General features: G+C 40.7%; 3 protein-coding genes across 5 annotated transcripts in view; 1 reads left to right on the top strand and 2 right to left on the bottom strand.

Annotated features, from left to right (window-relative positions):
• The window catches only part of ppil2 (peptidylprolyl isomerase (cyclophilin)-like 2), a 47,409-nt gene extending 40,842 nt beyond the window's left edge, over positions 1 to 6,567 (bottom strand). The window contains exons 1-7 of the mRNA XM_049578545.1: positions 6,416 to 6,567; positions 6,154 to 6,203; positions 4,370 to 4,415; positions 4,037 to 4,099; positions 3,530 to 3,581; positions 1,337 to 1,388; positions 841 to 932 (exon numbers count right to left, since the gene is read on the bottom strand). Of these exons, the coding sequence (XP_049434502.1) occupies positions 841 to 932; positions 1,337 to 1,388; positions 3,530 to 3,581; positions 4,037 to 4,099; positions 4,370 to 4,415; positions 6,154 to 6,203; positions 6,416 to 6,447 (387 nt within the window). The 5' untranslated portion in view covers positions 6,448 to 6,567. The remainder of the gene's footprint in view (positions 1 to 840; positions 933 to 1,336; positions 1,389 to 3,529; positions 3,582 to 4,036; positions 4,100 to 4,369; positions 4,416 to 6,153; positions 6,204 to 6,415) is intronic.
• The window catches only part of LOC125890118 (STAM-binding protein-like A), a 102,556-nt gene that overhangs the window by 76,550 nt on the left and 2,629 nt on the right, over positions 1 to 23,377 (bottom strand). The window contains exons 2-10 of one of the 2 annotated variants that reach the window (XM_049578598.1): positions 22,500 to 22,724; positions 22,026 to 22,101; positions 21,839 to 21,934; positions 20,965 to 21,364; positions 20,632 to 20,756; positions 19,922 to 20,059; positions 19,351 to 19,463; positions 19,089 to 19,188; positions 16,958 to 18,021 (exon numbers count right to left, since the gene is read on the bottom strand). In XM_049578598.1, coding sequence (XP_049434555.1) covers positions 17,965 to 18,021; positions 19,089 to 19,188; positions 19,351 to 19,463; positions 19,922 to 20,059; positions 20,632 to 20,756; positions 20,965 to 21,364; positions 21,839 to 21,934; positions 22,026 to 22,101; positions 22,500 to 22,702 — 1,308 coding nt within the window. In that variant the 5' untranslated portion in view covers positions 22,703 to 22,724 and the 3' untranslated portion in view covers positions 16,958 to 17,964. Of the gene's footprint in view, positions 1 to 16,957; positions 18,022 to 19,088; positions 19,189 to 19,350; positions 19,464 to 19,921; positions 20,060 to 20,631; positions 20,757 to 20,964; positions 21,365 to 21,838; positions 21,935 to 22,025; positions 22,102 to 22,499; positions 22,725 to 23,377 lie in introns of those variants that run through there. The other variant, XM_049578599.1, reaches the window with a different exon arrangement.
• On the top strand, positions 8,068 to 16,975 carry LOC125890083 (zinc finger BED domain-containing protein 4-like). 2 transcript variants are annotated; one of them, XR_007449502.1, is made up of 4 exons: positions 8,068 to 8,356; positions 10,722 to 12,247; positions 14,388 to 16,395; positions 16,483 to 16,975. XR_007449502.1 is itself a non-coding variant. In XM_049578534.1 (3 exons), exons 2-3 carry the CDS (start codon positions 10,902 to 10,904, stop codon positions 14,881 to 14,883), a joined length of 1,842 nt encoding a protein of 613 aa, XP_049434491.1. In that variant the 5' UTR covers positions 8,068 to 8,356; positions 10,722 to 10,901; the 3' UTR covers positions 14,884 to 16,975. The 2 variants fall into 2 exon arrangements, 1 of the variants encoding a protein (XP_049434491.1); XM_049578534.1 differs by having other exon boundaries at positions 14,388 to 16,975.

Raw genomic sequence — 23,377 nt, forward strand, 5'->3', positions numbered from 1 at the left:
ACCCTTTGGCGTGAGTACGAAACAAGACATTAGATGACGTAATTTTGGGGTTTGGGAGAGACAGACCGACATTTTTCAACATTTTAACACATTTTTCGATGAAATGATTAGTCGACTAATTGAAGAAATAATCGACAGATTAGTCGACAATGAAAATAATTGTTAGTGGCAGCCCTAACGCACACTCACACACATTACCGAAAGCGTGATTGCCAGTGGGAGATAAAAAAAGGCAGATTCTATTATGTCAAATTCAATCATTCATTTTCTGTAACCGCTTATCGCGGGGTCGCGGGGGGGTGGAGCCTATCCCAGCTGACACTGGGTGAGAGGCAGGGTTCACCCTGGACAGGTCACCAGACTATCACAGGGCTGACACATAGAGACAGACAACCATTCACACTCACATTCACACCTACAGACAATTTAGAGTCACCAATTAACCTGCATGTCTTTGGACTGTGGGAGGAAGCTGGAGTACCTGGAGGAAACCCACGCTGACACGGGGAGAACATGCAAGCCCCTCTTGCTGTGAGGTGACAACGCTAACTACTGGCCCACTTTGTCAAATTCATCTTTAAAACCAAAGCTTGTCCTGCACAGTGTGAAATCCTCAATTTGTTTGGAACATTTATTGTACGGAGCTAATTCAATGTGATGTAAGGCAGCATCTTGTGAGACCATGTGGGCGGAGCATCTGCACTGTATCCCACTGAAATCAAAATCAATAACATCTGTGTGTGTGTGTGTTTGTGTGCGTGTGTAATTTTAGACATTGATCTGTGTTACAAAAGTATTTTTATGAGGATCAATGTAAAGAAAGTGTGTGAGTTCACCCACCTCATAAGAGAACACGTTGCCAGTGACCTTGTTGGCAACAAAGTGAGAATTATTTGTGAAGACGTTGTACAGAACGGGGCAGTGATACTTTCCTGGAACAAAATAAGAAAAAGAGAATCAGAAGCAAGCAGGGCGGTAGAGTCGCTCTCAGTCTGCTGCCACGGCCTGAAAACTCATCTCCTCCAGAAGAAGAAGTACCTCATGTACTGTGCTCCTACTGATTTATATCACCTCTCCCACATCTTCCTCCTCCACTTGCTTTAATTTGTTCTTATCCACCCCCAAAAAATGACCCTTTAACACTCTTTAAGTCTAATTTTCTTTTCCAATATGCACTCAGACACAGCAGGGCAGTAAGATAAGAGCAGCTTTGACCTTTTTATTCCAAACTACTGACTGATTCTGGTGATTAGAATCAGGGAAATTAAGCTGTAATGACAATATCAGCTTTCTACATGAACCCTTTAAAGTTAAAGTTGAACACACACATATTTACCATCGTTGTTCTTGGCAAAGTTAAGTTTGATGAGGGACTTGGCTTCCAGTTTCTGTGACAAAGAAGGAAAACTGAAATGTTAGTGTGTCGTCACAAAAATGTTTTTACAAAAACAGAATGGCAAAGACATTGTACAAAACTCAGAGAGATCATCTTCTTTGAATCGTTTGAACTGTGAACCAGAGCTAATGGATTTCAAGCTGAACTTAACTGTATAGACAACTAAAAGTTCTTCAGCTGAACAATTCATAACAAATACTTGTGGTAAAAAAGTGGTAATACGGTCATTTAATTCTCAGAATACAGCTGCTGCTAAAGGCACCAAACATCCCTTCATTTTATAATTATAGTTTACTAATGTTTGTAAAGCATGCCACAGTATGAAGTGGTTATACGACCTTAAAAACCAGCCACAACTCAGCCCTAAACAAAAGTGACCGTTCTCTACTGACCAATCAACAGACTGCAGTGTTCACAGCTCCGCCTTTTAGTAGCAGATCTGTGTGCTCGGTACCCCAACAGAGGGGGGACAAAAAATGGGGACGGTAAGGGACGGTTCTGTTAGTATCACCCACAACTTTTCACAATGGAAACGGAAAAAAAGTGTCCTGAATTGAACTAGACTGCTCGGTGGAAACAGGGTTACATAATGTAAACTCTCTGGTGTGGTTGAGGGGCATGCACCCTGGGAAAGGAATCTTTAAAGATCAGCTTTAAAATGTGGATTTCCAGTCGATGTCAGCATGAGGATACAGGGAAAATCTCCTCCTAGAATCAATTACAAAAGTAATGTAAGGAGGGACATGAGTTCAGGGCAGTTTAAAAAATGAACAGTCAAGAGAGTGAACAGCCAGGGTCCAAAACTGTGCTACACTGCAGCTATAGTAAAAATGAATGTGGTCTTTTCTCTTATATATGACATTTATAAATTGATTTTACAACCACAACTACTCAAGAAAAAAACGTGACGAGGTCATTTCAGTTCAGCGTCTGTTGTTTTAGTCAGCTTGGCATTTGCCCTCTTCTCAGGCAACATAATTAAACTACTGTAACAAGCTTCTTGAACATCATAAGTAATTTTGTCTACATTTTACTTATGTTGAAAAATGTAAACATTTAAGGGTGGTTCACAGGCCATATTTCTTATTGTAGAAGTTTTGCATATATTTGTCAATAAATAACAAAAATAAATGACACAAATGTAGCCTAATGTAATGTTCGCAGCCTCTACAGAAGCATTCAGTGCTGCATGTGTGTGTTTGTGTGTGTGTGTGTGTGTGTGTGTGTGTGTGTGTGTGTGGCGAGCAAGGAGAGACAGATGGTGTGACTGCACTGGGGACAGGCAGGTGACCTGGATGTGAGGTGAGCAGTGCACCATGAATCTAACAGTGAATGCTCAGTGTGAGCTACAGTTCATCAGAGCCGCCAGACCAGTGAAGCTACTTTAGCGGCACTCAGAGAAATTGTCTTTTGTGTTTTGTGTCATCTGATTGGCTTTTGAAACTATTCAGGACAAATATTAGCTGATATTGATCAGTGGTCTATCAATCAGAGCATATAATCCTTGCTCACCCCTGATTCTGCTGCTAAAAGTAGAAAGAGTGACGTCTACATATGTCTTGGCCAAAATCCAACGATAATCAATTTACAACGATGTAGAATCGAGGCAGCCGCAAAATCGTCACATTTGAGAAGCTGGAATCAGTAAATGTTTTACATTTTTTTCTTGATAATTTACTTCATCAATTAACAAACTGTCGATGATTATTTTTCTTTTCAACAGACGATAATTGTTTCAGCAATTCGCCCGGTTAACATTAAGTAGGAGGGGGTCTGACTGGGAATAAGCATTTACCTTGCACAGGGGTGAAATGACGACGGGAATTTGTATGTACTGTACGGATCTATGATTGTATATAGTATTCGTTGCATTTTTAACTTGTGTTTCTATCACTTATACTAGTAGTACAAGGGTTTGTGTCAATTTGCCCAAGACCTACAGATAAAAAGTAGCTAACAGCTAAATCTGGTACAGTACGAGGCATCACGTCTCTCCGTATGAGATTAATGTGTTGTTTTTTTTACATGGCCACTAAACTAAAATTATACAGGTTAACATGTTAGCCACACAGCAACTGCCTTATCAAGATGGCAGTAGATAAACATGCTGTGTGATGTCTGTTGTTTGCTTACCTCTCCAGAGATCGGATTTGTGCCGTACTTCTTGATCCATGGGACAATGCTCCTGAAAGACAGAGTAGAAACGACGTAATCAACCAGATATCACGATATATACTATCTACAATACCACAAACATCCCTCATCCTCATCTAATTCATCTTATCTAACAGTTTGCTTTCCTGTTGTGTGTAATATGACACCAACACTAAAGACACAAAGCTTGAAGTAGGATTATTAAGAACTCCACTCACAGACAGTCGCAGAGAAATCTTAAATTGAACTAGTGTTGAGGTGACAGTACAAATAATGCAACAGATGGACCATTAAAGTCATCCTTAACATCCCTCTACTACCAGACCAAAACAAGCAATAAGACACAGTTGATAATTAATTGGTTTGAGTGGCTTAACTAGATCATGACATTTATGTGTTTTTCTTTGCATGGTTGTCCAGTCGCCTGCACAGGTAATACACCCCAGCATGCCTGTTGTAAAAATAATGTCTTTTTTATCTACTTACAGCAGGTCAAAGACGACTCCCTCCTCAGTACACACAGGATACTCAAACGGCTGAAGGGACAAGCTGAAATGTTTCAGAGAAAACAATTAAGTCAGAACGAGACAGATGGTTTATAATTCACAAATACGCAGCAAAAATCCACAACCAGACAGATTTTATTACACAGATTTTTCCCATCTGTGCAATATACTGCTGCCACGTATCCTCCATTACTGGTGGAGAAGCATGGCCAGGATTTATTGCTGGTCTAATAACAAACTTATTGTGAGCAGAATGCAGCCTAGGCGGATCTACTGTACCTCTGCTGGGGATGGTTAACAAGTATCTTCTTACCTGCAGTGGTCAAACGGGAGCCGTCTGAAGTTTGCCTGTGGGATTTCTGAAAAGTAAAAACATCAGATGGTCTTCATCTCCATACATCTGTTGGATTGTCCAAAGACATTTTCACAAGCAGTTACACCACACAATAATTTTAAGACAATGACAGGTGGACTCATGGATTTTAAAGTAGCTTAACTAGCTTTTATTAAATTCAGTGTTGTCATATTCACCAAGGTGCCAGTGCATTAGGTCCACCTACTGTAGCTAAAACTAATACAGTCTTATACAGTGGTCACCAACATTGGCTTCATGACCACCGCAAGTGGTTGCAATATTATTAACTGTACAGAAAAGCAGAAGAGAAAAAATAATAAAACACTTTGGCCACACAAAACCATGTTGGACTTTTCAGTCTTTCATCTAATTTTGCTCATTAATTTCGAGATAATTTTACCTCTTTGGGTAACTAGAAAAGGGAAATAATTCCTCTCTTGAACTGGCCACAAATGGCAAACATATGCAGGTGCTGATGAGGAGTCAAGAGTAGATATTACTTTGTTTTAAGGGCTCACAAGCCAAAACACTGGGAGCCCCAAATCAACAATCCTGCAATAAATTCTACCTCGTGTGCAGGTGCTGACTCAATGCTATGGTGATTTTGAAGGCTTCTAGTTTGTAGTGCTGTTAAATATTGGTCTTTATTCATATAAAACAATATTAGTTCACACAACAAAATTCAGCAGCACCACCAGACACAAAAATCTGCATCAAAGTTGAATCAATGCATCTGTAAAATAGCTTCAACACAAACTAAACATCGTAACCTTCATGACAGTAGGACTTTTTGTAGGGCTGTTGACTGGATTAGCTTCAGCTGGGTGTAGCTACCTAATAGACTGTCAGCCAGTTGTGGAAAGTGACAAAATACATTTATCAGAGTACTGTTCTTAAGTGTAAGTTTGAGGTGCTTTACCTGAGGATTTTTATTTTCTGATTCACTTCAATTTCACTAAATATTGTATTTTTCACTGCACTATATTAATTTAATTTGTAAATTCGGATTATAAAAACAACATATAAAATAATAAATTATGATATATGGTTATGTATGAAGCTATGCAACAATATACAAATATTTAGAATTACCTCAATGTTTACCAGCTGCAATACTAAAGTGATGAACACATTAATGCATCAGTAATTACAATCCAAAAATATAATATATGATACACTGAAACGAGCCATCCTGCACAATGACTACTTTTATTTTTGGCATTTTAAGTATATTTCCATGTTAATATTTTGTACTTTCAATTATATAAAATTTGACAGCAGGGGTTTTACTTATAACAGAGTATTTCTGTACTGTAGTATTGTTACTTTTACTCAGGTAAAAGACCTGAGCATTTCCTCTAACAAGCATATGGTACAGGACTGCAACTTTAACGATTATGTCGATTATTTTCTTGATTAATCTACAAAATATTAGAAAACACTGAGCCTGTTACAACACCCTGGAGCCTAAAGTGGTTTCATATAATCCAATCAACATTTCTAATCCCCAAATTATTAAATTTACTATAATGTCAGACCAAGGAAAGCAAGAAAATCTCATATTTGAAAACATGGCTAAACATTACTAAAACGATTAACTGATTATCAAAATAGTGGCCGATTTATTTTCTGTCGATCGAATAAACGATTAATTGACTAATCATTTAATCTCTTATACGGGTTCTTCTCAGCTTCACACTGTTAACGTTTGTTTTGACCAAGTAAAGAAATGTACAACTTACCTGCTCGCTTCCCTCCATAAAAGTGTGTGTACTCTGTACATGTGATGTACCTGTGACGAGGATAAAACACACACACATAACATTAAATAATAACAAAACAATAAGAAAAACAACGATCCAACCTTTATAAAAGTTACATCTAAAGTACTGCTAGAAATAAACTACAGTAGGTTAGCTTAGCTAGCTCGGGAGCAAGCATGCTAAGCTAAAAACAACACGCAATACGTTGCGGTGAGTTGTTCGGGATAAATCTGATACTCACATTTTGTCTTTCTGGTGCTGTCGCTTCCCCATTTTGAGTTTTGGTGGTGATCTGAAAGATTATTTAGGTAAAAATGACAGAATTTACCGACAACAACTGAAAGAGCTGTTCGCCTTTTGTAGCTTCCTGTTTACGTTCTTCTTCGTCGTCGTCATTAACGGCATAGCACTTATGTCAAAGGCACTCTGCCGCCCCCTGGTGGAACAACGGTTACAATACAACACAATTTCTCACAATGCAGTACAATGTCTTATTATTAGCAAACCCCAGATTTATGTTAATATGTCATGCTTTAGCACCACATTATATACCATATTAAATGTCTATTTTGTGAGATATCATGCACTTTTTCGTGGTGTTTAAGCATAGATACGTATGTGTCCCCAGTGTGAGAAAGGACCATCCACTCTCCTTTTTTCCTGCTATATCTATCTGAAAATGTGTAAAAGTGTTGTGTACAAATATAAGACTCTGTTTTTAAAAGACTGGTATGACCAAGGTATTGTCTTTATTTTTTTGTATTTAAAAAAAAAACATTTATCCATTTATTATTTGTATTAATTGTGTTTATTTATTTTGTGTATTGAAGTACTAAACGATATGGGGAACCTACCTATGAGGAGTTTACCCGACAGTAAGGATAAGAGATTTCTTAATTTCCCACTAAATAAAGCCTTGGTTCGAAGGTTCTCAAGGACCACTGGTTTTTGTAATAATGCTCATATCAGGGGTGTTCTTCCTACCTCTATTCAAAGTCAGTGTCCCGACTCCTTTCAACATTGGAAAGTGATGTTTCCTCACATTAGCAAGAATGTTTGGACCAAATTTAATAGATTTTTGTCCCCAATAAGTCAAAGAAATTTGTGTTAAAATCTTCCACAAATACTATCCGTGTAATAAATTCCTTCATAACTTTAGACCTGATGTTTCCCCCTTATGTTCCTTCTGCAAAAAGGAAACTTTTCTCAGTTATCGTATGTCTGAACAAAACTAAACTAACTAAACTAGGAGTCTTATAAGGTATTTGTCCCTATTACTGAAAGTGTGGTCTATGTTTTGAATGTCTAACAAGCCATAATTATTTTCTCATGGTTTTCTACATCACTTTATACCAAGCAAGACTTTTCTGACTTTTTTTTTAAACACTGATGTTAATAACTTGAAAAAACTGCTGCGTCTTTTGGGCTAACGTCACACTCACAAGCCAGTCTTCTTCAGTTTCTTCCTCACCAAAACTTGTTGAACTTTAACTGTAGACATTCTGGGATGTCCTCTGTGAAGTATTTAAAAACAAACAGACAAACAAAAAACTTTAAAGACATCTCATCGTTTGAGAAACATGGTAGACAACATTGCCAGATGATTTAAGGTGGTTTCAGATATTGCTGCTTCACTTTAAGCTGTATCTTTTTTCAATTATCTCTCAGTTTCTGCATGTATCTTTTAATATTGTACAGTTTGTTTTTGCTTGTGTTTTCATTATTTTTATTTTATTTTATTTTATTTTATTTTATTTTATTTCTTCCAATAATCCCTGTGCTGTTATTTAAGAGTAGGACTTTTGGTGAACACTGCGACACTGATATGATCCACTAGGTGGCGGTAGTGCAACGCACGTGAATGTCAACCGCCACAAACTCCACAGAAAAGACAGAAGAAGAGCGGGAAAAAAAAACAACAACCTCTCTGGCCGCCATTGGGGGCATTGCGCCTGTTAACACAACAGGACCAAGACATGCTAGCTCATTTCTTGACAGCAAAAACCTTTAATAAGTTTATTTTTAGTTTTCTCTTTAGCATTGTTGGTTGAAGTGTCGCTGCAACAACAAGCAGCCGCTTTCTAAACGAGGGTCAGTGGTTCACAGGAGGATTCGCTTCAAATCTGACGCTCAGGATGGATCTGCACTGGCTGTCTATGACCTGACTTCAAACTTGGAAGCTGTAAGTTTTACTATAGTCTGTTTTACTTTTTCGTCTTGCAGGTTTTCCTCATGAAGTTGGCGTTAGCATGCTGCGCGGCTAACGCGGCTAGCTTAGATCGTAGGCCAACAGGCTGAAGAAACGTAGAGAAAGTAATGTAACACAGAGAGCTGTGGACGATAAGCTTAATTTGACGCCAGTTAAATAAGGACAGCAGCAGGTTGTACGTAAGTAACTTCTTTTTGTTGCTTTGTGAAGCCCTATCCTGCTGTGCTAGCTCAGGCTTTGCTGCTACGTGAAGGCCTCTTGCTGTCTGTGAGCCTCACTGGTTTATGAGCACAGCAGCTGTGTGTGTATATTTACTTGAACCCCCTCTACATGTTGGGGTTCATGTGTCTGCCGACGCCCACCCCAGATCCAGGAGAGAGGAGAGTCTGCAGTGACACGGACCTCAATTCAAGGAAGAAACGTTGAAGAAACACATAGCGGTGAAGACTGTAAATAGTCTGTCATGAAGGTGCACGTGGGAAAAACAACAAAAGGTCAACCTGTACTTATTTTTAGATTTATTTGCCTGGTAACGTTGTGTAGCTTTGTTAGCCATTTCCTAATGTGCTGCTACAACTTGGCGGCCAGCTGAACTGTGGAAAGTTGGGTCAAGGCCAGTGCTGTGATGTACACATGCTGCGTTCAATGGGGGTCCGAGCGCACGACTCCAGGTGCATCCCAAGTCTCTTAAATTGCATCCTCGTTTTCCTCACTTGCTTCTTTTCCTTGCATCCTAGTCCCTCCCATCAGGGATGCATGGAGGGACACAAGGAGACATGCAAGGAGGCTGGAAACATGGAAAAACCTGTGTATCTGATACCCATACTACTATACTATTTAGTATGACAGAAATTATTTAGCATGTCGCATTGCATAGTGTGTCAAATACAGTGTGCCAAAAATAGCAGGATGTTCTACTACATGCAATTAACAGTATACAAGTCAGCATGCTTTTCTGGCTACTCTGACCCACAATCCTCTGCAGCTGAAGATGCGTCACATAGACTGAGATGCAGACAGATGACAGCTTGACAGCTCACTGACAGCTGACAGAAGCCACAATGACAGATGACAGCATGAAAGTGGCTGGGGACCAGTCGAATAGCAATCATAGGAATATTAATTAATTGAAGATGATGTGGTTCTGTTGGCTTCATCACAGTGTGACCTCCAGCAGGACCTGGGGTGGTTTGTATCCAAGTGTGAGGCCATTGGGATAAGAATCAGCACCTCCAAATCTGCGGCTATGGTTGTCTGTCGGAAACTGGTGGATTGACCCTTTTGGGTTGGGAGAGAGTTACTGCCTCAAACGAATAAGTTCAAGTATCTCAGGGTCTTGTTAATAAGTGAGGGTAGAATGGAGCATGAGATGGATTAGAGATAGGGTGAGGAGCTCGGACATCCGGAGGGAGCTCGGAGTAGAGCCGCAGTTCCTTCACGTTGAAAAGGGGTCAGTTGAGGTGGTTCGGGCATCTGAGCAGGATGCTCCTGAACACCTCCTGCACACTGGTAGGAGGCCCCGGGGCAGACCCAGAACACACTGGAGGGATTATGTATCTCATCTGGTCTGGGAATGCCTTGGGGTCCCCCAGGAGGAGCTGGAAAGCGTTGCTGGGGAGAGGGATGTCTGGGGTGCTTTGCTTGGCCTGCTGCCCCCACGACCTGGCCCTGGAAAAGCGGACAAAAATGGATGGATAATAATTGAACAAAATAATCAGAAATATAACCAACAACAAAATGGCAGGTATTAGATAACAGTACCAGAGAAATGCAAATGTAATTTCACTGTCGTGGACGTACTTTTTAAGGACAGCTACAGTACATACTAAAAGTAAAAAGAAAAAGTATCTGATTCAGAACGCACCCTATGTCTTTGGAGAAATGAGACGTTGTTTCCTCAGAAGCTCACATGAAGCCACCTCCGATTCTGATGATGACAGCAATGGGGTATCATCGCTGATCAGCTGTCAGTCGGCTTTATTAACAGTTGTAGAGACTTTTGATGGAGTTTGTGTCTGAACCAAAGCACACTCATACATACTCATACTAAAAAATGCACAAAATTCTCACTGCCAGAGCAACAGTAGGGTTTTCTCTCCATTTAACAAACACCTGCACATGAAAAACCTGCGTCCTGTATTTATAGTATGTATTTACTGTGTCCCATTTACAGCCGCAGAATGCCTTTACATTATTTATATTATTTTATTTGTATTTATTATTTAATCATTTATGATGATTTTGTAATGAACTATAAGTTTTACTCTGTCATACCATAATCACCTTGATATTATTACATGACAGTACAATCTAAAACTGAATCTGCCTTGTTTTACAGGTCATTTGAGTCACCTGATTCTCATCCCTGAAGCTGTTCCTGGACTCACCAGACTCCTCACAGTATGAGACACCATCAGAGGGGAAGCAGCATCAGGAAGTTCTCAGTACCGACAGGAAGACTCGTCAGAATGACCACTGTGACCTGAGAGCTTAGACAGTTTTTTTACGCGCTGCTAAAATGGCGTCGCCGGTCTGGCAGTTCTACCAGGTCTCCGAAAAAGACAGTAAATTTGCAATTTGCAAGGTGTGTTCCAAGGAAATCCCTCGTGGAGGGTCACAACCCAAAAAATTCAACACCACGAACCTCATCAGACATTTGAAGGTGAGGCACGCCGAGGAATATGACGAGTTTTCAAAGCTAGCCAGCACCAAGGCAGAGAGGGAGCGGTTCCGTTTAGCGGCTCAAGCACCACTCACTCAGCTGCCAGTAACAGAGACGTTGCAACAGCAGCAGCCCTACAGCAAGACCAGCAAGAAACCAAAAGAAATATCAGCCAAAATAATGGAATTCATTTGCCTTGATCACCAGCCGCTGTCTATCGTGGAGGACGAAGGGTTCAAAAGACTCATGTCGTACTTGGATCCACGCTACATTCTGCCAGGACGTAAATATTTCACTGATGTATGCCTGCCACAGTTATACCAAGAAGTGTATACGCATATTGACAATCTCATGAGGGACAACATCAAATCGTTCAGTTTCACAAGTGACATTTGGAGTTCGAATGTATGTCCCATGTCCATGTTGAGCCTCAACGCGCAGTTTGTTGATGAAAACTTTGAACTACACAAAGTTGTTCTTCATTCTCAAGATTTCTCAGGGTCACACACGGTGGAGGCTCTCGCTGCCACATTCATCGACATGTTCCAGACGTGGGGAATCCCAAAGGAAAAGGTGCACGTTATTCTAAGGGTTAATGCCAAGAACATGGAGAAGGCCATGAGGGATGCGGATTTACCCAGCCTTCCATGCATGGCGCATACACTCCAGCTCGCTGTGTCTGAGGGAGTTTTGTCACAGCGTAGCTTCAGTGATGTAATAGCCTCTGGAAGACGCATCGTCAGTCATTTCAAACACTCCCAGCTTGCCTACTCACGACTACAAAGTATCCAGAAACAGCTGGGCCAGCCTATTAAAAGGCTACAGCAAGACGTCCCCACCAGGTGGAACAGTACTTTGTACATGCTCCAGAGTCTACTGGAGCAGAGACGGGCCCTGTCTGCTTATGGAGCTGACTATGACTTACCTGCCATGTTCACAGACAGCCAGTGGACATTGGTGGAAAATATGATTTCCCTGCTCGCCCCCTTTGAGGAGCTCACGCAGCAGATCAGCTTATCGACTGCATCGGCTGCAGATGTCATACCATCCATCAGAGCTTTAACTCGTCTCCTTGAGAAGACAGCAGAGACTGACCAGGATGCTAAAACGTCTAAAGCCACGTTGTTGGAAGCGGTCCAGAAGCGATTCCGTGACATTGAATCTGAGCGCTTGTATACCATCGCCACAGTCCTCGATCCGAGGTGAGAAAACATTATGTACACATTCTTCACATTCCTGTGTGTGTGTGTGTCCAGCTATCAAGTTAGAGATTCTCCAACTTGGATCCTTTTTTTCCCACGTTTTTGTGTCAAATGACTAATGGGAACAACAGTTTTAAAACTGTGCAGTATTGAGCGAGAGCAGTGCAGTGTAATCACTTGGGGCATGTTCGCACCATCAGTGTATGTCCATTAACAGTGCTTGTTTTTCCATTGACAGGTTCAGATTGTTACTGTGATTGTCTGACAACTAAGGCTGCAAATAACCATTATTTTCATTGTCGACTAATCTGTCGATTATTTCTTCGATTAGTCGACTAATCATTTCATCGAAAAATGTGTTAAAATGTTGAAAAATGTCGGTCTGTCTCTCCCAAGCCCCAAAATTGCGTCACCTAATGTCTTGTTTCATACTCACGCCAAAGGGTTTTAGTTCACCGTCATGGGAGAGTGTGTAAAGCTGCCAATATTTGAACGTAAGAAGCTGCAATAAGAGTATTTTGGGGTACTTTTATAGTACTTTTCCATGAAAAATGACTCAAACCGATTAGTCGACTGTTAAAATAGTCACTGATTATTTTAATAGTCGATTAGTCATCGATTAGTCGACTAATCATTGCAGCCTTACTGACAACATTATGGAAAGGATCCCTGCAGTGATAGACCTTTTTAATAAAGAGTTAGATCCTTTTTGTTTAACCAGATACAGCCCTAAAATCACTATTGCTAATCCCACCAGACTCAATTTAAATAAACAGTCATTTTAGCGTGTATAGATTCAGCATATTTTCACGTCTAAATGGGCGAATTAAGGATTTATTTCAACCAAACCAGAGTTGGGGATGGTTGGAACAGTGGAAAGACAAACCAAGATGGTTTTGTGAGTTTTATTTTGTTTCTGTTGACCTTGAATGAAGTGTGTTTTATGATGATAAAATTGCAGTTTTTTTAAATTGAGTCTGGTGGGATTGGAGATAGTGATTTGGTGTCTGCTCCTGGTTAAACAAAAAGGATCTTACTCTTTAACAAAGAGGTCGATCTCTGTAGGGATCCTTTCCATAATGTTGTCAGACACTATTACAGAAAATAGATTTATTGTGTTGGTGCGACTAAATCCAGACTTTTAAAATACACGTGAACAAAACTTCTCAAAGTCGGACTAACACACCAAGATAATGGGATTGGGAGTCGAATTACTTCTGCATGTATACAGTCAATTGGACCCAACTAGCCTAGGTGCTCTGTGCATGCTCTACAGTTTCCAGAAGTTTAAATAGCATTAAATGTGTAACAGAAAAACAAGCCAGTAACAACTTGGCGAATTCTTCATCTAGAGCTGTGCATTTTTGGAGGGACAAGGAGACACAGTTCATGCTGTGTCAGCTTAAAGAGTTTTTTAAAATACAAGTTTGCCGCTAGTTAACCGTAGCTAACTTGCTTGTCGATTGTTTGGTCTGTGACGTAACAGGTCAAGCGCAAAAAGGTCCAATAATAACAAGGTGAAAGGAGGCGTATTGCCACCTACTGTAGCGGAGTTGGACATACTTTGGTCAATAAATCAATTCCCCTCATATGCTTGTATCCTGGGACAAGGACAGTTGTCCAATTAATTGGCCTAGTGGAGCTGTAGCCGTAGCTCGACTTAACTGTGCATGTAAATGCACTGACTGTGAACATGCCTGAATGGTTACATTGCAGCCTGTTAAGCAACTCCTGGACCAATTTAAAAATTGTCACTTGGCCACTGAAATATGGGACTATAGGTTTCAGGTTTAAAAATACCAAACTTAGCCTTTAAATAGAGAGCAGGCGAGAAAGTGGGTGAATAAGTATTAAAAACATTTCAACACAGAATCAATGCAAATTGAAAAATCAGTATTTTTAACAACACTAGTAGGGGCTATTGCTTAAGTAGTTAAAGTGAATACAGTGGCTTTAAATTTGGCTAAATGTGCTTTAGGAGTAAGCATTTGGAAGAGTTAATAATAAGACTACAGAATAAAAACGCAAATTTGGAGTATGCTATGAGGCAAAGCCTGAGACTTACCAAAACAAGAGTTAAGCATGACCTACAAAATGCAGCAAGTAAATTAAATGTTTTGTTTTTCTTGTTCATAAAAAGGTATAAAGACAGATATTTTCCCGACGCACTCAAACCCCAGATTCGTGAGCTGCTTTCTGACGTCCTGGCTGCTGGGCCGGAGCAGCAGAATGGTGAGGGGAGTCTGGCAGCGAGCGACTCCGAGCCCCCAGAGAAAGTCCCACGAGCTGGCTCCTTGCATGCTATGTATGCCGAACTGTTGGATGAAGACGGGGAACACGGCGGCGACGACAGCTGCAGCTCAGCATCGTCGCAGATGAACCTCTACCTGTCGGAGCCAGTTATCCCACGAAACGGACAGCCGCTTGTTTTTTGGCAGTACAATAAAGGCCGCTTTCCCGCTCTCGCACAAGCGGCACGGACCTACCTGTGCGCCCCGTGCACAAATGTGGACAGCAAGCAACTTTTCATCACCGGTGGGAACGTTGTAGATGACAAGAGGAACAAGCTGTCTGCCAAAAATGTGGAGATGCTTATTTTTATAAAGAAAAATATGCCATTGATGCTAAAGAAGTGAGCGTCGAGATCTCTATTCCTCCCTCTTACCTTACAGTGCTCTCAAACTGCCTCAGCTTCCTAGAACAAAAAGCAGCTACTACAGACCTTATCATTGACTTGTGATATAGAAGCTGTCATGACGGTGCAGCTGTGGCTCCGTAATTAGAGTGTCAGCATGCTTTACTTGACATCTCCAGAGACACCCGCTCAAAGCCCAACAACACGATACGACACGTGGCAGAGTGACTTGTTTGGCCTGCACTGAGAAGTGAGCTTAAGTTACAAATATAGATAGATACAGATGTGGAGGTAGACATTTTTTTTGTTGGTTTGTGTTTTTGTATCTTGTTACTTTCTGGTCACTTTATTGCCTGCGGTCCGCTGTCTTCTAAATGCCGAGAAAAACTGAGGCCTGACTGGATGGATTGAGCCAGTGGCCAAAAATTGAATGGAACAAGAGTTTCCTTTTGTCTTCCCGCCTTTTTTAAATTCATACTTTCTAAAAAGAAAATTTCAAAACCATGAATAAAAAATTTGAAATTACTTTTCTGTTTTTTTTTTTCTTAAAAAATGCAAACTCCAAATTTCAAAGTTAGAAATACTATACCAATTGAAAAATTATACAAATATGCTCTAATTAATGATTTTTTTTTCTTTTTTAAAAAAAATTGTATTAAAACTGAGTGCCTCAGATTTTTTTCATCTCTAGCCAAACCACAACTATGTTACTGTCTCCCATATATTCAGACCTTATGCAGCTCTGTCACTGTCTTGAATGAATACTTCTGGCAAGATGACCATTTGTATATAAATAACTCACTGTGTGTTACCTTGAATTTGTGAGGAAACTGTTTTTCTCACATGCCTCTATGATGATGGAGTATTTCTAAAAAGGGGAACATTCTTCATCAATTGAAGTAACTGGGGAACTTGCTCAAGCAGAGCTCATACGTTCACTGGCCACTTTATTAGGTACACCTGTTCAACTGCATGTTATCGCAGATACCTAATCAGCCAATCACATGCCAGCAACTCAATGCATTTCAGTTAGAGGAGAATGGCCAGACTGGTTCAAGATGATAGAAAGGCAACAGGAAGTCAAATAACTACTGGTTACAACCAAGGGCCGCAGAAGACCATCTCTGAAGCAACAACACCTTGTCCAACCTTGAAACAGTGTACCCATCTTCTGATGGCTACTTCCAGCAGGATAACGCATCATGTCACAAAGCTCAAATCATCTCAAACTGGTTTCTTGAACATGGCAATGAGTTCACTGTACTCCAATGGCCTCCACAGTCACCAGATCTCAGTCCAATAGAGCACCTTTGGGATGTGCTGGAACGGGAGATTCTCATCATGGATGTGCAGCCGACAAATCTGCAGCAACTGTGTGATGTCATCATGTCAATATGGACCAACATCTCTGAGGAATGTTTCCAGCAGCTTGTTGAATCTATGACACCAAGAGTTAAGGCAGTTCTGAAGGCAAAAGGGGTCCAACCAGGTGCTAGCAAGATGGGTTTGGGAGGTACTGAGCATACTACTGGATAAATGAGACTTAGATTATACTGCACAAGTTGTGTGTTTGTAAACTGAATATTTGCCCTTTTTTTAGATTCTCTGTCCACTGTGGAGGCGTGAGAGAAAAACAAACGGGGTGAGTCATAGACACACAAATGGTCATTTTGTGGGTGAAGTATTCCTTTAATGCTCTCATCGTCCCTTTACCTGCATAAAGTGATTTATTGACACTGTAAATCATAAAACCAGCCTTGTTTGAATACTCCATATGACACTCATTTGTCAATGAGTGTTAAAATGTCTCTGATCACCTGTAGACAGAGGTTAGTTTGGGTTATGATGGAAACATTTGGCTCCTTTATTCATTTCAAAGTATGCACATTAGACTGAGAACAGCTGTGGTATTTATAATTTAACTTTTATGTCTCCTACATTTGGTGCATACATAATAATCCCCTTATATTTAGTTTAAATGCTTATTCTCACTTTTTCTCTTGCATGTAAAGATATTTTTCTACTCTATCACTTTAAATTTGTAACCAACTGGACAAACGTGACAAAATACAGAATAAATTTATCTACAATGAGTTTATTTTTGACTTGGCATTTAATCCATCGCAGGTATTCTCATACAGTTATTATGGCTAATCATTTACTTCTTCTATCAAGTGAAGGGAGCAAACAAAAATGGTTAGAGGCATGAATCCTGGCCATGTGGTTAGTGATGTGTGATAACGTGGAGCAGGAGGTACATTCAGATCGCCTGTTGCACACACGTCCTCTAAAGCATGGACACATTATACAGGTAACTACCAACTGCTTTCTCCCCCCCAAACATAAAGGAAATAAAAACATGTCAAAGGTGAATCCATCATAAGCAGGAATTAAACAAACCCCTTCATAGATAAAGGATGGTGTGGAGTGATGGTTTTATATAAAAATATAATACAGAGCAGCAGCACTGCCTGCATACCTGAGTTACAACTGGCTTTCATATTTCCCATCACTCGTAGCACTTCTGACAGCTTATGAAGGAAACACCGAGTCAAAACAAAGATTACAAACTATAGTTTCACACTAGACTTCATGTTGCACAATGAACAACTCAACAGAGAATGAATGTTCTCGTCCTTGGCACTTTATCTGTCAGGCAGAACCAAACTTTGATGGCAATTACAGAACAAAGGTTGGGTTACCAGACGCTGACAAACATACATGTTTTATTAATAACAAAAAAACAAAAGTGGAACAGGAAGGAAGTGGAGCACATACCGACAAAAACAGAGGGGTTGAAGAGTCGGAGGTTTGCCAGTCTGTTTTGTGGATAGTTGTATGCTTGGAAAGTGCAATAATATGTGGATTTTTCTTTCTTACAGAGCAAAAAAAAAAAAAAAGTTCACAATGTTGTTCCCTTTGAGAACAATTGAAGTCCTTATAAATGGTAAACTTGTGGTCGGCATTTGCTCAGTACCGTCCTGAAAATAAAATGAGTGTTGTCTCCAGTAAAATGTCTGCAGTTTGATAAAACAGACAGTCTATGAGTGTTCTGGTGAAAAAAGAAAAGAAAAAAAAAAAATCACCGCAAATCCATCATGGACACAGTGTCATCGGTGATGTTGACATGTCCCGCGTGCTGAAAAGAAGAAACAGATTTGAGTTAGAGTTTAATCACAGAAACAGAAAACATACGCATCTATTATTAGGGATTCACGATATAAAATTTTTGCAGATATGTTATATGCCAATACTTTCCAACTCATTTTGGCCAGTTGCCGATACTGATATATGACTTGACTGATTGATTTATTATCATTTGCGTCATGCACACTTACATGTGCCTGTTAGAATGACCATTTAGCAGCTGGATATAACAGGACATGGAGATGACAAGCAGCGTCAGGTTGTTTATATAAACAACAGCACCAAACATACGTGGTCTGAGATCTGACCAGCAACACAGACGGATAAAAACTAGAGCCTTTGTACAGTGTCACCACATGACTATTCGGTCCCTTCCATTAACAAGCATTCGCACGTTTTGTCTCCTCTGTATTTAAGATACAGAATCTAAATATTAAATATAATTAGCACACATTATTTACCATTAATGCTACTTAACCCCAAAATACAAATACACCTAATAACAATTACTAAACATGCACACCGATTGCCAACACCCCCTCTCCCATCCTGTCACTTGGTCCTGCCCGGAGAGTTCATAGCGGTGTTCGTACCCACGGAGAACCCTACGAAGTGCTCTTCGTTACAGTACCAAACCCTCATGGGTTTACAAGACACCATGACAATGACGTAACAATGAAAAATACATGTTATTTAACTCCTCAGTCCAGAAACAGAATACTCCGCCTTCTACCTCAGGCCTGGCAAAGAAATTCAGCCACAAAAAAGGCTCCCTCTCTGAAACAAAACTCAAATTTTTCATGATCATGCAGCCAAAAGAACTCAACGCAGACAGGGGTCATTTTACTTAAAAGTACATTCCTGCTGTCTTCATATACAGGACAGTAAAAGGGGCCTCATTCTTCAAAGTACACAACAAACAAATTCTGTCCTCCTCTGGGGTGGTGTTAAACCTCCGAATCAAGCAGTCGTATCAAGGATGTTGTTCACTGTTATGTGTTCCCGCTTGTTGTAAGTTATTTCAATAACTGACAACAATGAATGTGGAGCCGTACTCACTGTAAATAGAGGTGGATCTCTGCTGTGAGGGTGAAAGCCTTTCTGTTTACATGTGGAGATCTCATCTGTTCCCCGATCTGTCAACCTAAAGTAGCCGATTCTGGAACAAACACAGTCACACTTTAGCACAGAGAAGATTTAGTGGCAGTGCTCTGACAAACACTTGCAACAGTGCAGATGGAGGCCGAGCCATAAGACAAAAATCTTCCTCCCACACATCTGATGGCGATAATGATGAAACACCTGCAGTTTTCTGACTCACTCATTAAACTTAGGCGAGCAGACGATGGCGATGGCCTCCGGCAGCATCATCTGGTAGGAGCAGTGTGTGTGGAGGTCGACGCTGGACAGGAAGGCCGTCTGTGTGGGGTGAGTCTGGGAAACACACAGTGCACGGACTTCAGTTTGCATCAATAGGTTTTCAGTACAATGGAGTATCATCTCTGCACACTGCAAATATTCCTTATATTGTGAACTTTAGACACACCTGCACAAAACTGCACAACTCTTCATTTAAAAACAAGTATTGTATTTTATATTTTTCTTTTTAATTTATGTTTATTGACTTTGACAGTACTTGACTTTATCTTTTCTCCCCTTACTATTGTGCATGAAAACACCAGGACAAGTATTTGTAAACGCGTTTTTAAATGCACCAGACACAAAGCATGGTATTCACTGCATCACATGTTCTCTTCCTGTTTTTCCAGAGTGCATTTTTCTTTCCAGATACAGCAGGATTAGCTCGTGCTCCCGAGAGCAGCAGTGCACTTGCTGATTTTGTGGTTTACACACTGTGAGACAGTGGCCAGAATTTGCCTATCTGTACTCACATGTATCCAGCCCAGGGTGATGAGATCGTACTGGTCCTGTATGAGGAAGAGCTCCTCCTCATTTTCTGTGTCACAATAGTCCGGTCCACCACACTGCTTTGGTACGATGACGTGGGTCACAGTAAACGCATTTCTGGTCTGGAACAAACACAAAACGACGTCACGCTATTGCAGTCCTTTAAATTATGCATAGAGACTGTCTGCCAAAAAGCTACCCAAGGACTCTGTCTGAGCAAAGTTAACAGAGCACTGACTGGTTTGCTGCTGGCAAAAAACCGCTTAGTCATACTGATTAAAAAAAAGTGCAAGGAGCTTTAAGTTAAACTGACCAGGACATGAAATAAATCAAACAAAAGCCACAGCAGATCTGGTACAGTGAGAGATGTGTCAGATGATGGTCTACCCTTATGGGGCAAAAAGTCAGCTGATGTCACGGTTTCAAAATCCACATTCCATAAATATTTATAGCCTTATAAAACATCCTGAAACATTAATTCCAACACTGGAACAAGGAACGTCTTAGTTTAACCATCTCACGTTATGGAATTCAATGATGAAAATATGTAGCTTCACTGATGATTAAAACTACTAACACGTGATGACAAACATTTCATGAGCACCTACATGTTTGTGCTTCCTGTAACAGATTTATTCAGAAGGGGGATTCAGCACTAGTGGTGTAACACAGTCGCTCTGTTCCAGAGTCTTACCAGTTTGCCACACAGGATGCCACAAGTTTCTACAGCTCGGCTTGTGTTGGCCTCGGCCAGTCTCAGAAAGCTCCGGCACAGCTCAGCGGGAACGGCCAACTGCCGAAGGGCATCCACCATTGTATCTGCAAAAACCATGTAGATGAATAAAGAAAAGCTGAATGGGAAAGTTAGATTCCTGTGTTGTCCTCAAACACGGCATGGTGTAAACAGGAAATGAAATAGGTCATGGGGAAAGAAATCAGCTCAGAAGTGTAAATACTTTACAGCAGGAGAAGGGCAGTATTTAAATCCTCTGTAGGCCGGCCCCTGATGTGAGAAAGATTAACTCACTGTTGTTCCCTGGGCTGACCAGAGACCCGGGCTTGAGTGAGCGGTCGAAAGTGGGTGGGGCAGCGGCAGGTGTGCCAATGGTTGCAGGAGGGCGATTGTATTGGTGGTTGGTGCTGCCGGGCAGGTCCCCTGGGCTCTGCGGGGCGGTGGGGGAGACCTGCGGGGGGCCCTGGATGCCTGGAAGGAGGGGTGTGTCAGGGGAAGGCGTGGCAGGGGTGGCGAATTCCAAGAGCACGCGCTGGCGTTCCTTCTCCAGCTCCTGGCGGCGGATCATCTCCTCAAAGGCACTGAACTGCTCCTGCTCCCGCTGTCGCCGCTGCATCTCGGCCACACGCTCCCGCTCTGCGTCCAGCGCTCGCTGCTTGGACTGCTCCCGCGCCAAGGCCTCCTGCTCGGCTTTCTGAGCATACAGAAAACACATCGCAAGTTTCAGTTTCAGCAGGTGGTCTCACTTTTGTGTTTAGTTCTTCTACAGCAGCAGTTTTGTTGCAGAGTAATTCATGTGAGGTTTAAGCTGATTTATAATTAATATCTCTTTAAATCACTGAAACACAAAATGTGACTATTTAAGGTTGATGTCATTATCGTACCTCCATTTACTCTGTTAATGAACAAATGCTTCCTTTATTACAATCATGGTATGCAGGTGCTGATAAATGTTTCACCTCATTAAGGGTTCACACAACACACTGAAATCAGTGTACAATGCTTGTTGTGCTGTATGTGTGTATTAGATAATTTTGTTCATTTCATAACATGTAGTAACCTTCATAACATACATTTAAGTGTCAGAATACTTAATTAAAATTGCAATTAATATACAAGACTGTTAACACACTCCTTCCAGTGTGTCAGGAGCTGACAGACAGTTTACCTTTTTGACAAGATACTGTGCATAGTCCTGCTCAAATTTCCGCAAAAGAGCTTTTTTCAGAATCTCTGCTTGAGGGAACGCAACATCCTTCAGTTTCTGGAGAAGAAAGAAAAATGTTTTGCTTCAGTATTTCCTTAAAAACAGTTAAAATAGGTTATATAGGAGAGTATAAACACTGTCTGTGTACCTTTAGTGTGTCCTTCTTCTCTGGAATGTTGGCAGTCTTGTACTCCCGATGCTTGGGAAGTTTTTCTATAAAGAGCCTTGGTGAGAAGAAAAAAAAAAAATATTGTCATGCCTATACCAGGAATGCTTGCTCAAAACCATGACCTAAAAAAACTGTAATTCAGAGAAATGACAGACGTAGTAGACTCTGGTTGGTTTTCTGACAACAAAAACTACTTACTGTTCATTGGACGAATCACAGAATGTAAAGGAGGACGTGTTAATGTCACTTTGTTTTGAATTATTTAGTTGTTATTTAGTGAGCCAAATCCTGAGGAAGATCTTTGTTTGAACTGTCCTGCATGTTTCGTCTCAACTTAATATTTTAACCCACAACATATTTCATGTATTTATTTGTGTAATGAAGGACAAATGACTTAATACTTAAATTAAGGTATGTAATACAATCAAGCACAAAAAGCTGATGAACACTTACGTGATATATTTATTGTAAAGGAGGAAGGCGTGCTCAATGTTGCCCTCCTCTGCGTAGATGTTGGCCATGCGGATCATCTCCATGCCGGAGCGGAAGTAGCGGCGTGGTGGCACATCGTCATTAACTTCCACTGAGCTTCCCTTCTTGGTCAGAGCGCGGACTCGCTCCTCTGGCTGCAGACTGATGTCAGTGTGGTCTGTCATCGTGACAGCTCAACCTGGAACACTGGGAAGACAAACTCAAGTTTGAATACTATATTCAAGGGATTCTGCAACTTAACACTGTGGTGATACACCTGAAGTCAACAATGTACACTGCCAGTCAGAACGTTTTTTAACCCTCTGTTGTTGTTATTTATGGCTCAATCCACACTTGAGATACAATTCTGTAAAAAAAAAAAAAAAAATGCCCGAAACTAGATTCTGATAGCTTCATAATTTTAAGTGTCTGTTCATCCATTTTATGTTCTGAATCGTTTCTCTGCAGCCATGCAGACTGTTTTTGAGTAATCAATCTCTGAAACTTCTGCCACCAACTCAAAATGATGGAGATGGAATTTATTTTAAATGAGTTGCTCAAAGCACTAAAAAGAAATGACATTTTAAAACCTCAATGACAACACTTATTTCCAAAATTAATATCCCGGTTTCCCTAGGTAATCCACAGATCGTTTTCACTGAAACGTTTCATTTGAAAGTGATTCAATCTTGGCATGATATTCCCTCCCCCTCGAGAAAAACTGAAAACTATCTACTATGGCTAGAAACCAAAAGGAGAAATGTGATTTTTTTTTTTTCTTTTTTGTGGTTAGTGTAAAATGACCCTTTTAGCACCTGCAGTAGTGTTGTCATGACGGTGAACAAAAAACGTTGAAAAAT

Source organism: Epinephelus fuscoguttatus, linkage group LG6, assembly GCF_011397635.1.
Source record: "Epinephelus fuscoguttatus linkage group LG6, E.fuscoguttatus.final_Chr_v1".
Lineage (NCBI taxonomy): Eukaryota > Metazoa > Chordata > Actinopteri > Perciformes > Serranidae > Epinephelus > Epinephelus fuscoguttatus.

Excerpts from the sequence above, each read along its gene's own strand:
- LOC125890083 (XM_049578534.1), top strand. The coding sequence starts at position 10,902 with ATGGCGTCGCCGGTCTGGCAGTTCTACCAGGTCTCCGAAAAAGACAGT. Across the intron at positions 12,248-14,387 it reads GCCACAGTCCTCGATCCGAG|GTATAAAGACAGATATTTTC; the intron begins GTGAGAAAACAT and ends GTTCATAAAAAG.